This window comes from Vidua chalybeata (genome assembly GCF_026979565.1).
Source record: "Vidua chalybeata isolate OUT-0048 chromosome 36 unlocalized genomic scaffold, bVidCha1 merged haplotype SUPER_36_unloc_2, whole genome shotgun sequence".
Classification (NCBI taxonomy): domain Eukaryota; kingdom Metazoa; phylum Chordata; class Aves; order Passeriformes; family Viduidae; genus Vidua; species Vidua chalybeata.
The window spans coordinates 4883-17334 of record NW_026530300.1 but is presented as its reverse complement, the minus strand read 5'-3'; the positions used below and the strand labels follow the sequence as shown (position 1 = coordinate 17334).

At 56.1% G+C, this 12452-nt stretch overlaps 1 protein-coding gene and 1 long non-coding RNA gene across 2 annotated transcripts; both read left to right on the top strand.

Moving 5' to 3' along the window:
• The first annotated feature begins 1436 nt into the window (after nucleotides 1-1436).
• On the top strand, nucleotides 1437-4583 carry LOC128782720 (zinc finger protein 239-like). The gene is made up of 3 exons (XM_053933193.1): nucleotides 1437-1519; nucleotides 3256-3334; nucleotides 3522-4583. The coding sequence occupies exons 2-3, from the start codon at nucleotides 3283-3285 to the stop codon at nucleotides 4190-4192; spliced, it is 723 nt and encodes a 240-aa protein (XP_053789168.1). The 5' UTR covers nucleotides 1437-1519; nucleotides 3256-3282; the 3' UTR covers nucleotides 4193-4583.
• Nucleotides 4584-6554: 1971 nt separating this feature from the next.
• LOC128782723 (uncharacterized) lies at nucleotides 6555-6944 on the top strand. The gene is made up of 3 exons (XR_008428877.1): nucleotides 6555-6593; nucleotides 6677-6744; nucleotides 6825-6944. It is a non-coding gene; the product is annotated as an uncharacterized LOC128782723 (long non-coding RNA).
• Nucleotides 6945-12452: the final 5508 nt, after the last annotated feature.

The following is a 12452-nucleotide window of genomic DNA, read 5'->3' as shown; positions in this document are numbered from 1 at the left end:
ATCCCCTTGTCCCTCCCCACAGGGCTTCTGCCCCAGCTCCTGCTCCCCCAGAGGGAATTTGGGGAGGGGGCAGAGGGGGTGCACAGCCCCTGCCGGGGGATGACCCCGGCCCAGCCCCTTTGTTCAGCACCAAGCTGGGCTCAGGGCCACAGGAGGAAGAGGCTGGTGGGAAGCAGATCCTGCAGCTGGGACAGTGCTGGGGGTCAGGGCAAGGTCCTGCCCTGCACACCTGGCTCAGGTGTGACCCTGCCCTGGCAAGGGAGCAGGACATTCCCATCCCCACGGATCCTACCCCCAAAATCCCACGCTAGGGATCCCTCACCCCTCTCTGCAGTCCCCACTCCAACATCTCCAGGCCTCTGGTGCCGACAGAACTTCAATCAAAGTCACCTTCGATCAAGGTGCTGATATAGCTTGAGTTATAAGATATCAATATAACCTGATATATCTATATATCCTGGCATCAATATAACCTAAGTAATGACTTTTTATATATCAGTATAACCTGATACCTAGGTTACCTGAATCATAGTTTTTTATATCTATATATCCTGAAATACAACTTCTATACCTATATAACCTGATCTAAATAACTTTATTTACAATGTAATGGCTAGTATATGGTTAACTAGTTGCTTAACGCTGAGTAGACAAAAAAAGAAGAAAAAAACTCGCCAGGTGGCTAGCTTTAGAGATAAGTGAGCATAGTACTAATGAGAAAATGTCAAGTGGAAAGCCAGTTAGCCACAAAACAAAGAATTTTGATTATCTGGTTAAGACCAGGCAGATCAAGGAACACCGTAACTGTGCGTGATCCAAAGACAAAGTTGAAAAGTTCAGATACGAAGATGATCTTGGAAACCTTCATCACTGACCCCCGACAGCCCCTAAATTGGGGAGGCGCAAGAAGTGCACAAGAATTATCTAATAACCACGAGCTGATACCATGTAAATGAGTCCCAGCGGTATGTGATGACGTTGGAGTGACACAGTGACACTGAGCCACACTGACTGTATAAATACACCACAGCACGGGACAAAGGGGGTGGGTGAGGCGGAGAAACCCCCCTCACCTCCAGCGCGGCAATGAACAAATATCTCCTCTATAGACACCGCTCTGCGGGGATTTATTTCCAGCCTGTCTTTTGGGCATCAGCCCCAAAGGCTGGCAGTGCCCAGGCAGGGTCCCCAGCAAGCCCCAGTTTGAATGTGCAGCCCCCAGTTTTCCCAGTTTGCCTCTCCTTTTGCCCGGGCCGGGTTCCCCCTGGAACAGCGGGTGGGAGCAGCCGAGAGCCCCGCGCTGCCCATCCCGACCTGTCCCGGCTCCATCCCCGCTCCTGCCGCGGGCTGCCAGGGCTTCGGGAACCGAAGGTGTCACTGCTCCTGGGGGAGGAGGAGGAGGGAGGGAGGAAGAGGCGGAGCGGCAGCAGGAAGCAGCAGGAGGAGAGGCCGGGGAGCCGCGGGGCTCCGGCGCTGCCTGAACTCGCAGCACCCCGGGAGCATCGCCCCCATCCCGCAGGTGCCTGGGGAGGGGGAGCTCGCCCCAAATATCCCGGGGCTCCCTGGGTTTGGGGTTTTCTGGGGGGGATGTTTGGAGCTGGCAGGGCTCCAAAGCCGAGCCGCAGCTGGCCCTCGGGAGGACATCGGGGGGTCCCCGGGAGGTGTTTTGGGGGGTTCCCGGTGGGCGGCGGTGGCGGCAGAGCCCCGGCGGAGGGACAGTGGTTTTGAGGTGAGCCGCGGCTTCCCTGAGCGGGAGCCCAGAGAGAGGAGAGCCCCAGAAGCCCCAGCGGGGACCCCGAGAGGGGGGGACCCCTGGCAGTGCCGGCACCCCGGCAATGGGGTCCTGAACATTCTCGTAGTCATTGCCAGGCACTCCCAGTTACCTCAGCACGGTTCAGCTGCCCCCAGTTTTATCCCAGTCACTGCCAGGACATCCCAGCTGTCACCAGCATGCATCCTGTCATTCCCAGTTCCTCCCAGTTCCTCCCAGTGTGTGCACAGGGAGTTCCCAGGATGGGCCTGGCAGCTCCCAGTAACCCCCAGTCAGGGTCCTTTGACACCCACTATATTCCCAGTATGATCCCAGTCACTTAGATTCTAATCCCAGTCACTCCCAGTCACTCCCAGTATGATGCCAGTAGCCCCCAGTGTGAGCCCAGCTGCTCCCTGTCAATGCCAGCATGACCCCAGTAGCCTCCAGTATGATCCCTGTGACTCCCAGTCTTTCCCAGTATATCCCAGTCATCCCCAGCATGCTCCCAATCACTCCCAGTCAATCCCAGTATGATTCAAGTCATCCTCTGTGTGATCCCAATCTCACCCAGCATGGACCCAGCTGCTCCTACTGGGATCCCAGTATGATCCCAGTTGTCCATAGAATAGTCCCAGTTCCTCTCAGCATGGTCCCACTCAGTCCCAGTTGTCCCCAGCATGGTCCCAGCTGTTCCCAGTGTGGTTCCAGTCCCCCCAGTATGGTCACAGACACTCCCAGTATATCCCAGTTGGCCCAGTAAGGTTCTGGTGGCATCAGAATGCTCCCAGTCTTTCCCAGTTACTCCCAGTTGCCTCCTGCACAATCCCAGTTTCTGTCTGTTGCCCAAAGTGTGGTCCCAGTTGATCCCAGTATGATCCCAGTTGTGGCCTCAGTCTCCTCAGCATGGTTCTAGAACCTTCCAGTTGATCCCAGTTGCTCCCAATATATCCACATTTTCCTCCCACCATGGGCCCAGTAGCTCCCAGTAACCCCCAGTCAGGATCCATTCACACCTGCTGTAATCCCAGTGGCTCCCAGGATGATCCCAGTCGCACCCAGTCACCCCCAGTATGACCCCAGTCACTCCCAGTCACTCCCAGTATGATTCCAGTCATGCCCAGAATGACTCCCTGTCACTCTCAGTGTGGGCCCAGTTGCTTCCAGTCACCTCCAGCATGGTTCCAGTCACAGCCTGCACCTTTCCAGTCACTCCCAGTATGATCCTAGCCAGTTCCAGTAGGAGCCCAGTATGACTCCATTACCATCCAGTGTGGTTCCAGTTGCTCCAGTTGCTGACCCCCAGCAGCTGAGACAGGGGGAGCCCCTGAACACCAAAGGGGAGAGACCAGAGACAGGGATCTCCTGGGAGGCATTTTCAGGGCTGAATCTTGGTGTTTGGGAGGTTTTTATGGACCCCAGATGGCCGGTGACTTCTAGAGATGGACTTGGGCAAAGGGACCTTCAAAGTCAATGTGCTCATCCCTTGTTTTTCCCCAAACCAGGATTTCCCATTCCCAAACCTTGGCTGCATGGAGGAAGAGGCTGCATGGAAGAGGAAGATGCCCTGGGACACCCAGGCAGGTGAGGAGGAAGTCAGTGCCCCTTTCCCCCTCTCTCCTGCTCCATCTCCCAGCCCAGCACGGCCCCTGGATGCAGGACAACCCCCCCGATGACGCCGTCCTGCCAGGGACACACTGGGGGGATCTCCTTCCCCTTCCCTCTGGCACAGAAGCAAATCCCATCCTCTCCCTTGTCCTTCCTCCCCCAGAGCAGGAGCTGAGGATGGAGACCTGCAAGGACAAATCCCCACGGCAGAACCTCGTGGCAGAGGCTGTTTTGAGCAGCTCCATGGCGCAGGAATCCAACGGAGAGGAAAAGCCCCGGAGATTCCACAGGAGGAGGGGCTGCAAAGCCAGCCCAGGGTGCTCTGAAGAGGAAAGACCCACCCTGTGCCAGGAAGGTGGGCAGAACTTCAGGCAGAGCTCGGAGCTGGTGGTCCATGAGCAGGTTCATGATGGGGAGAAGCCCTACAAGTGCCTGGAGTGTGGGAAGAGCTTCAGGCAGAGCTCCCGCCTGATCCGCCACCAGATGATCCACACCGGGGAATGGCCCTACGAGTGTGGGGAGTGTGGGAAGGGCTTCAGCTGCAGCTCAGAACTCATCAGGCACCAACGCATCCACACTGGGGAGAAGCCCTACGAGTGTCCCGAGTGTCAGAAGAGGTTTCACACCAGCTCCAGTCTCCTCCTGCATGAGCGGATTCACACGGATGAGAGGCCCTTCCGCTGCCCTGACTGTGGGAAGGGCTTCAAGCACAACTCCGTCCTCATCACCCACCGGCGCATCCACACCGGGGAGAGGCCCTACGAGTGTCCCCAGTGTGCGAAGAGCTTCAGCCAGAGCTCTGCCTTGACCCGACACCAATGGAGGCACCACTAAAGGAAGCCCTGCGAGTGCCCTGACCGCAGGAAGAACTTGATGCCCTGTTCCAACTCCATCCCCCACGGGAGGATCCACATTGGTCAGAGCCCTGGTGACCCACATTCCCAGTGATCTCTGCTGAGAAGACACCTGGCTGGTGGTCTCCACGTCCTTCTGGATCCCCATAGACACCTGGTGAACTCAGGGCAGGAATATCCATCAGGACTCTGATCAACATTGGAAATTAATTGGGAAGAGCTGTTTCTTTGACTTTAGAGCCCAAAAAGTCTTACCTGCTGTGTCATTTTTTCTTCTGATCTTGGAGATCTTTTCTTACCTGAATAATTTCCATGTTTATGCCATCAAAACACTCGAATTGGGGTAAAAATAAAGAAATTAAGCAAAGAGATCTAAAGCGGAATCATTTTACTGGGCTTTGAGTGTGAATTTGGGGTTCATGGGAATGTTCAGGAGGATTTGGGTGTTCTGGGACCATCCAAGCCAGGAGACACGGCCATGCTCTTGTAGTTGTTCCAGCACAACGCGTCCATCCGAGCCCATCTGTTCTCCTGGAATTCCAGTTGTCTGTCCTAGTCTCTGGCCTGGGTCTGCCCATCCAGGGTGTCCCCCACAAAGTTCCCAAATTGCTGCTAAAGTGCCTGAGCTGCTCTGGGCTGTAAATGTTCCTGTCCACCAAACTCTCCTGGTCAGCTCCATGGAGGGCTGGGATGGGTTTTAGGAACTTCTGGTGGGACTGAGAGAGGCTTTTGTGGCTCTTGGGGCCATTTGTGCTGCTGGGAGGACGTTTGGGAGCCTGCTGGAGGTAACTGGGATATACTGGGAATGAGTGAGTTCATCCTGGGGGCAACTGGAACCATACTGGTGACTCTGGGGCAACTGGGAATGAGCATGCTGGGGGCAACTGGGATATACTGGGAGTGTCTGGCACCATACTGGAGGAAACAACGCTGGGAACAGCTGGAACCATGTTGGGAGCAACTGGAGGCAACTGGGAGTGACTGTGTCTATACTGGGGGCCACTGAGATCATACTGGCAGTGTGTGGGACTGTGCTAGGGGTGACTGAGTGCAACTGGGATCATAGAGATAAGTCAAGGGCTGGGACCCTGAGAGGGGATGGAAGCGAGGCGCTGGGAGGGCTTTTGGAGGCAGCTTTGGAGATGGGGGTGGCCCTTTAGGCCACATAAAGGAAAAGCCTCACAGTGCTGAAGTGCTCAGGGCAGAGCAGTGCCGGTGCACGGTGTGTCACTTGTTCTGTCGTGCCTTCTGTGTCTTTTGCCTTAGTCCTTTGAGGGGCTTATCGGAAGCCCGGGCGTCCATCTTTGCATCTCTCATCTCTGTGTTCCTCGGCCCCGTGCTGATTCCTTCTTGCCTTTGGCTCGGGAGCCCGGACAGGCCTTGGCGTAGCATCCGGTCAGATGTCTTTTGAGGTCTTGTTCTGGGCTGTTCTCGACAGCTGTGATTTGTGACAATTGTGACGGCAAGGATGCGTTCTAGCAGATTAGGACTCGTAGCGATGCGGAGATCCGTAGAGCATTCTGACGCTAGGATTCTCGGGCATCCGTCTCTGCCTTGCTTGGAATAGGTCATTCAGTTAGCATCTTGTTCCTGCAGGGTTCTCTGAGCCTTAGAGGCTTGCCATCAGTCTCAGCTAGGTCATCTCATTCTGCAGTCTCTGGCTCCCTGAGGGCATTCTTCTCGCTCAGAGCTTTCTCCCCCTGTTGTGTCCCCTTGTTTGTCTTGTTCTGTGTCACGGGTGTCTGGGTATTTGGCCTGGAGCTGCTCTGCCCTGCTGCATAGCCTGGTGCAGGTAAAGAATGGGGCGTGTCCTGGGGCCTGGAAATTTGTAATGTGGGGTGTATTTGGACTCTAGATGGGATCTGTAGATTGATGAAGGCTATCTGGAGCTGTTAAGTTATCCTGCAGTGCTCTGACTTTTGTCCTCACGTTCTTTCAGACGCAGCCAGATGGAATCCGTGGCAGAGGGCCCCGTCCCGGGTGAGGGGGGTCCCCCGAGAAGGTCAGTCACCGTTTGTCTTTGCAGGGGGAGTATAAATGGTGCCTCTGTATTACAGCTATTTTCTTTGTTGTTATTTTTAGGAACTAAAGCCAGATACTAGCGGTCAAGGTAACTGGGTAAGGTGAGCGGTGGCAGGCAGCAGCTGTTCTTGCTCCGGTCTCAATTCCCGGTGCAGCTCTTAGGCTCCGTTCTTGTTTGCGTGCTCTAGGCGGTCCGCTCGTATTACGCCGAGACCCCCCTCAGCAACGGGGCCGCAGACTCCCGCTTCGTCACTCTCGTGGGAATTTGGGAAGCAGCGCACGGATCTGTGATGAAGCCTTGATCTTTGACATTTGAAGGTGTCACCCGGGGAGCCTTCAGGAGCGGCCGAGGAGTTGCTGTAAGTCGGGGAGCTAGGGAGGAGGAGCCAGGGTCCACTCGAGTTTCAGCGATGCCACGTCACCTCGTCTCCTCTTCACCCAGGCAGACCCTGCCGCGAGGGCATCGGCCTCCAGGCGCGGCCAGATGAGCTGGACGTTCTTAGGAGAATGGTGAGTAGCAGAATTGTTATTGGTCATTGGCCGCTGTGCAGCTAAGATCCTGCAGTGATGTTTGGTGTTCTTGATTGTAGCTGAGCAAGGGGCCACAGTCGGTGACTCTAGGAAACTGCCAGCAGGCGAGGCGGCCTTCCTCGGCACCGGACGTGGATTCTCGTCCCCGGACATCCGAGAGATAAGTCGAGGGCTAGGACCCTGAGAAGGGATGGAAGCGAGGCGCTGGGAGGGCTATTTGAGGCAGCTTTCAAGATGGGGGCGGCCCGTTAAGCGACATAAAGAAAAAGCATCACAGTACTGAGGTGCTCGGGGCCACAGGCCCCTGGAGACAACGAGCGGCCCTTTTCCCTGGGAAAGAAAAGTGGCCAGCCCAGGTTCCTGATGTCAGTTTGTAGGGTTCCCTTGGGACTGTCAGGGCAGCACAGGTTTGAGGTGGGGGCAGCTTGGGTCTGCGACACATCCTCGATCGTTTGGATTTTTGGAGGTGTCTGGCCACTCAGGGCCACAGGCCCCTGGAGGCAAAGATCAGCCTTTTTCCCTTGGGAAAGAAAAGTGGCCAGCCCAGGTTCCTGATGTCAGTTTGTAGGGTTCCCTTGGGACTGTCAGGGCAGCACAGGTTTGAGGTGGGGGCAGCTTGGGTCTGCGACACATCTTCGATCGTTTGGATTTTTGGAGGTGTCCGGCCACTTCAGGGCCACAGGCCCCTGGAGGCAAAGATCAGCCTTTTTCCTTGGGAAAGAAAAGTGGCCAGCCCAGGTTCCTGATGTCAGTTTGTAGGGTTCCCTTGGGACTGTCAGGGCAGCCTAGGTTTGAGGTGGGGGCAGCTTGGGTCTGCGACACATCTTCGATCGTTTGGATTTTTGGAGGCGGCCGGCCACTCAGGGGCACAGGCCCCTGGAGACACAGACCAGTCCTTTTCCCTGGGAAAGAAAAGTGGCCAGCCCAGGTTCCTGATGTCAGTTTGTAGGGTTCCCTTGGGACTGTCAGGGCAGCACAGGTTTGAGCTGGGGGCAGCTTGGGTCTGCGACACATCTTCGATCGTTTGGATTTTTGGAGGTGTCCGGCCACTCAGGGCCACAGGCCGCTGGAGGCAAGGATCAGCCTTTTTCCTTGGTAAAGAAAAGTGGCCAGCCCAGGTTCCTGATGTCAGTTTGTAGGGTTCCCTTGGGACTGTCAGGGCAGCACAGGTTTGAGGTGGGGGCAGCTTGGGTCTGCGACACATCCTCGATCGTTCGGATTTTTGGAGGTGTCCGGCCACTTCAGGGCCACAGACCCCTGGAGACACAGACCGGTCCTTTTCCCTGGGAAAGAAAAGTGGCCAGCCCAGGTTCCTGATGTCAGTTTGTAGGGTTCCCTTGGGACTGTCAGGGCAGCACAGGTTTGAGGTGGGGGCAGCTTGGGTCTGCGACACATCTTCGATCGTTTGGATTTTTGGAGGTGTCCGGCCACTCAGGGCCACAGGCCCCTGGAGGTAAAGATCAGCCTTTTTCCTTGAGAAAGAAAAGTGGCCAGCCCAGGTTCCTGATGTCAGTTTGTAGGGTTCCCTTGGGACTGTCAGGGCAGCACAGGTTTGAGGTGGGGGCAGCTTGGGTCTGCGACACATCTTCGATCGTTTGGATTTTTGGAGGTGTCCGGCCACTTCAGGGCCACAGGCCGCTGGAGGCAAAGATCAGCCTTTTTCCTTGGGAAAGAAAAGTGGCCAGCCCAGGTTCCTGATGTCAGTTTGTAGGGTTCCCTTGGGACTGTCAGGGCAGCACAGGTTTGAGGTGGGGGCAGCTTGGGTCTGCGACACATCCTCGATCGTTTGGATTTTTGGAGGTGTCCGGCCAGTCAGGGCCACAGGCCCCTGGAGACAAAGAGCGGTCCTTTTCCCTGGGAAAGAAAAGTGGCCAGCCCAGGTTCCTGATGTCAGTTTGTAGGGTTCCCTTGGGACTGTCAGGGCAGCACAGGTTTGAGCTGGGGGCAGCTTGGGTCTGCGACACATCTTCGATCGTTTGGATTTTTGGAGGTGTCCGGCCACTTCAGGGCCACAGGCCCCTGGAGACAAAGATCAGCCTTTTTCCTTGGGAAAGAAAAGTGGCCAGCCCAGGTTCCTGATGTCAGTTTGTAGGGTTCCCTTGGGACTGTCAGGGCAGCACAGGTTTGAGGTGGGGGCACCTTGGGTCTTCGACACATCTTTGACCGTTTGGATTTTTGGAGGTGTCCGGCCACTCAGGGCCACAGGCCCCTGTAGACTCAGACCGGTCCTTTTTCCTTTTGAAAGAAAAGTGGCCAGCCCAGGTTCCTGATGTCAGTTTGTAGGGTTCCCTTGGGACTGTCAGGGCAGCACAGGTTTGAGGTGGGGGCACCTTGGGTCTGCGACACATCTTTGACCGTTTGGATTTTTGGATGTGTCCGGCCACTCAGGGCCACAGGCCCCTGGAGGCAAAGACCGGTCCTTTTCCCTGGGAAAGAAAAGTGGCCAGCCCAGGTTCCTGATGCCAGTTTGTAGGGTTCCCTTGGGACTGTCAGGGCAGCACAGGTTTGAGGTGGGGGCAGCTTGGGTCTGCGACACATCTTCGATCGTTTGGATTTTTGGAGGTGTCCGGCCACTCAGGGCCACAGGCCCCTGGAGGCAAAGATCAGCCTTTTTCCTTTGGAAAGAAAAGTGGCCAGCCCATGTTCCTGATGTCAGTTTGTAGGGTTCCCTTGGGACTGTCAGGGCAGCACAGGTTTGAGGTGGGGGCAGCTTGGGTCTGCGACACATCTTCGATCGTTTGGATTTTTGGAGGTGTCCGGCCACTCAGGGACACAGGCCGCTGGAGGCAAGGATCAGCCTTTTTCCTTGGTAAAGAAAAGTGGCCAGCCCAGGTTCCTGATGTCAGTTTGTAGGGTTCCCTTGGGACTGTCAGGGCAGCACAGGTTTGAGGTGGGGACAGCTTGGGTCTGCGACACATCCTCGATCGTTTGGATTTTTGGAGGTGTCCGGCCACTCAGGGGCACAGGCCCCTGGAGACAAAGATCAGGTTTTTCCTTGGGAAAGAAAAGTGGCCAGCCCAGGTTCCTGATGTCAGTTTGTAGGGTTCCCTTGGGACTGTCAGGGCAGCACAGGTTTGAGGTGAGGGCAGCTTGGGTCTGTGACACATCTTCGATCGTTTGGATTTTTGGAGGTGTCCGGCCAGTCAGGGCCACAGGCCCCTGGAGACACAGACCGGTCCTTTTCCCTGGGAAAGAAAAGTGGCCAGCCCAGGTTACTGATGTCAGTTTGTAGGGTTCCCTTGGGACTGTCAGGGCAGCACAGGTTTGAGGTGGGGGCAGCTTGGGTCTTCGACACATCTTCGATCGTTTGGATTTTTGGAGGTGTCCGGCCACTCAGGGCCACAGGCCCCTGTAGACAAAGACCGGTCCTTTTTCCTTGGGAAAGAAAAGTGGCCAGCCCAGGTTCCTGATGTCAGTTTGTAGGGTTCCCTTGGGACTGTCAGGGCAGCACAGGTTTGAGGTGGGGGCAGCTTGGGTCTGCGACACATCTTCGATCGTTTGGATTTTTGGATGTGTCCGGCCACTCAGGGCCACAGGACCCTGGAGACAAAGACCGGTCCTTTTTCCTGGGAAAGAGAAGTGGCCAGCCCAGGTTCCTGATGTCAGTTTGTAGGGTTCCCTTGGGACTGTCAGGGCAGCACAGGTTTGAGGTGGGGGCAGCTTGGGTCTGCGACACATCTTCGATCGTTTGGATTTTTGGAGGTGTCTGGCCACTCAGGGCCACAGGCCCCTGGAGGCAAAGATCAGCCTTTTTCCTTGGTAAAGAAAAGTGGCCAGCCCAGGTTCCTGATGTCAGTTTGTAGGGTTCCCTTGGGACTGTCAGGGCAGCACAGGTTTGAGGTGGGGGCAGCTTGGGTCTGCGACACATCCTCGATCGTTTGGATTTTTGGAGGTGTCCGGCCACTCAGGGCCACAGGCCCTGGAGGCAAAGATCAGTCCTTTTCCTTGGGAAAGAAAAGTGGCCAGCCCAGGTTCCTGATGTCAGTTTGTAGGGTTCCCTTGGGACTGTCAGGGCAGCAGAGGTTTGAGGTGGGGGCAGCTTGGGTCTTCGACACATCTTTGATCGTTTGGATTTTTGGAGGTTTCTGGCCACTCAGGGCCACAGGCCCCTGGAGAGACAGACCGGTCCTTTTCCCTGGGAAAGAAAAGTGGCCAGCCCAGGTTCCTGATGTCAGTTTGTAGGGTTCCCTTGGGACTGTCAGGGCAGCACAGGTTTGAGGTGGGGGCAGCTTGGGTCTGCGACACATCCTCGATCGTTTGGATTTTTGGAGGTGTCCGGCCACTCAGGGCCACAGGCCCCTGGAGGCAAAGATCAGCCTTTTCCTTGGGAAAGAAAAGTGGCCAGCCCAGGTTCCTGATGTCAGTTTGTAGGGTTCCCTTGGGACTGTCAGGGCAGCACAGGTTTGAGGTAAGGACAGCTTGGGTCTGCGACACATCCTCGATCGTTTGGATTTTTGGAGGTGTCCGGCCACTCAGGGCCAGAGGCCCCTGGAGACACAGACTGGTCCTTTTCCCTGGGAAAGAAAAGTGGCCAGCCCAGGTTCCTGATGTCAGTTTGTAGGGTTCCCTTGGGACTGTCAGGGCAGCACAGGTTTGAGGTGGGGGCAGCTTGGGTCTGCGACACATCTTCGATCGTTTGGATTTTTGGAGGTGTCCGGCCACTCCAGGGCCACAGGCCCCTGGAGGCAAAGATCAGCCATTTTCCTTGGGAAAGAAAAGTGGCCAGCCCAGGTTCCTGATGTCAGTTTGTAGGGTTCCCTTGGGACTGTCAGGGCAGCACAGGTTTGAGGTGGGGGCAGCTTGGGTCTGCGACACATCCTCGATCGTTTGGATTTTTGGAGGTGTCCGGCCACTCAGGGCCACAGGCCCGTGGAGACACAGACCGGTCCTTTTCCCTGGGAAAGAAAAGTGGCCAGCCCAGGTTCCTGATGTCAGTTTGTAGGGTTCCCTTGGGACTGTCAGGGCAGCACAGGTTTGAGGTGGGGGCAGCTTGGGTCTGCGACACATCTTCGATCGTTTGGATTTTTGGATGTGTCCGGCCACTTCAGGGCCACAGGACCCTGGAGAAAAAGAGCAGCCTTTTTCCTGGGAAAGAGAAGTGGCCAGCCCAGGTTCCTGATGTCAGTTTGTAGGGTTCCCTTGGGACTGTCAGGGCAGCACAGGTTTGAGGTGGGGGCAGCTTGGGTCTGCGACACATCCTCGATCGTTTGGATTTTTGGAGGTGTCCGGCCACTTCAGGGCCACAGGCCCCTGGAGGCAAAGATCAGCCTTTTTCCTTGGGAAAGAAAAGTGGCCAGCCCAGGTTCCTGATGTCAGTTTGTAGGGTTCCCTTGGGACTGTCAGGGCAGCACAGGTTTGAGGTGGGGGCAGCTTGGGTCTGCGACACATCTTTGATCGTTTGGATTTTTGGAGGTTTCCGGCCACTCAGGGCCACAGGACCCTGGAGACACAGACCGGTCCTTTTCCCTGGGAAAGAAAAGTGGCCAGCCCAGGTTCCTGATGTCAGTTTGTAGGGTTCCCTTGGGACTGTCAGGGCAGCACAGGTTTGAGGTGGGGGCAGCTTGGGTCTGCGCCACATCTTCGATCGTTTGGATTTTTGGAGGTGTCCGGCCACTCAGGGCCGCAGGCCCCTGGAGACACAGACCGGTCCTTTTTCCTTTTGAAAGAAAAGTGGCCAACCCAGGTTC

Coding starts and splice junctions, on each gene's coding strand:
- LOC128782720 (XM_053933193.1), top strand. CDS start 3,283: ATGGAGGAAGAGGCTGCATGGAAGAGGAAGATGCCCTGGGACACCCAG. Junction 3,335..3,521: donor GCCCTGGGACACCCAGGCAG/GTGAGGAGGAAG, acceptor TTCCTCCCCCAG/AGCAGGAGCTGAGGATGGAG.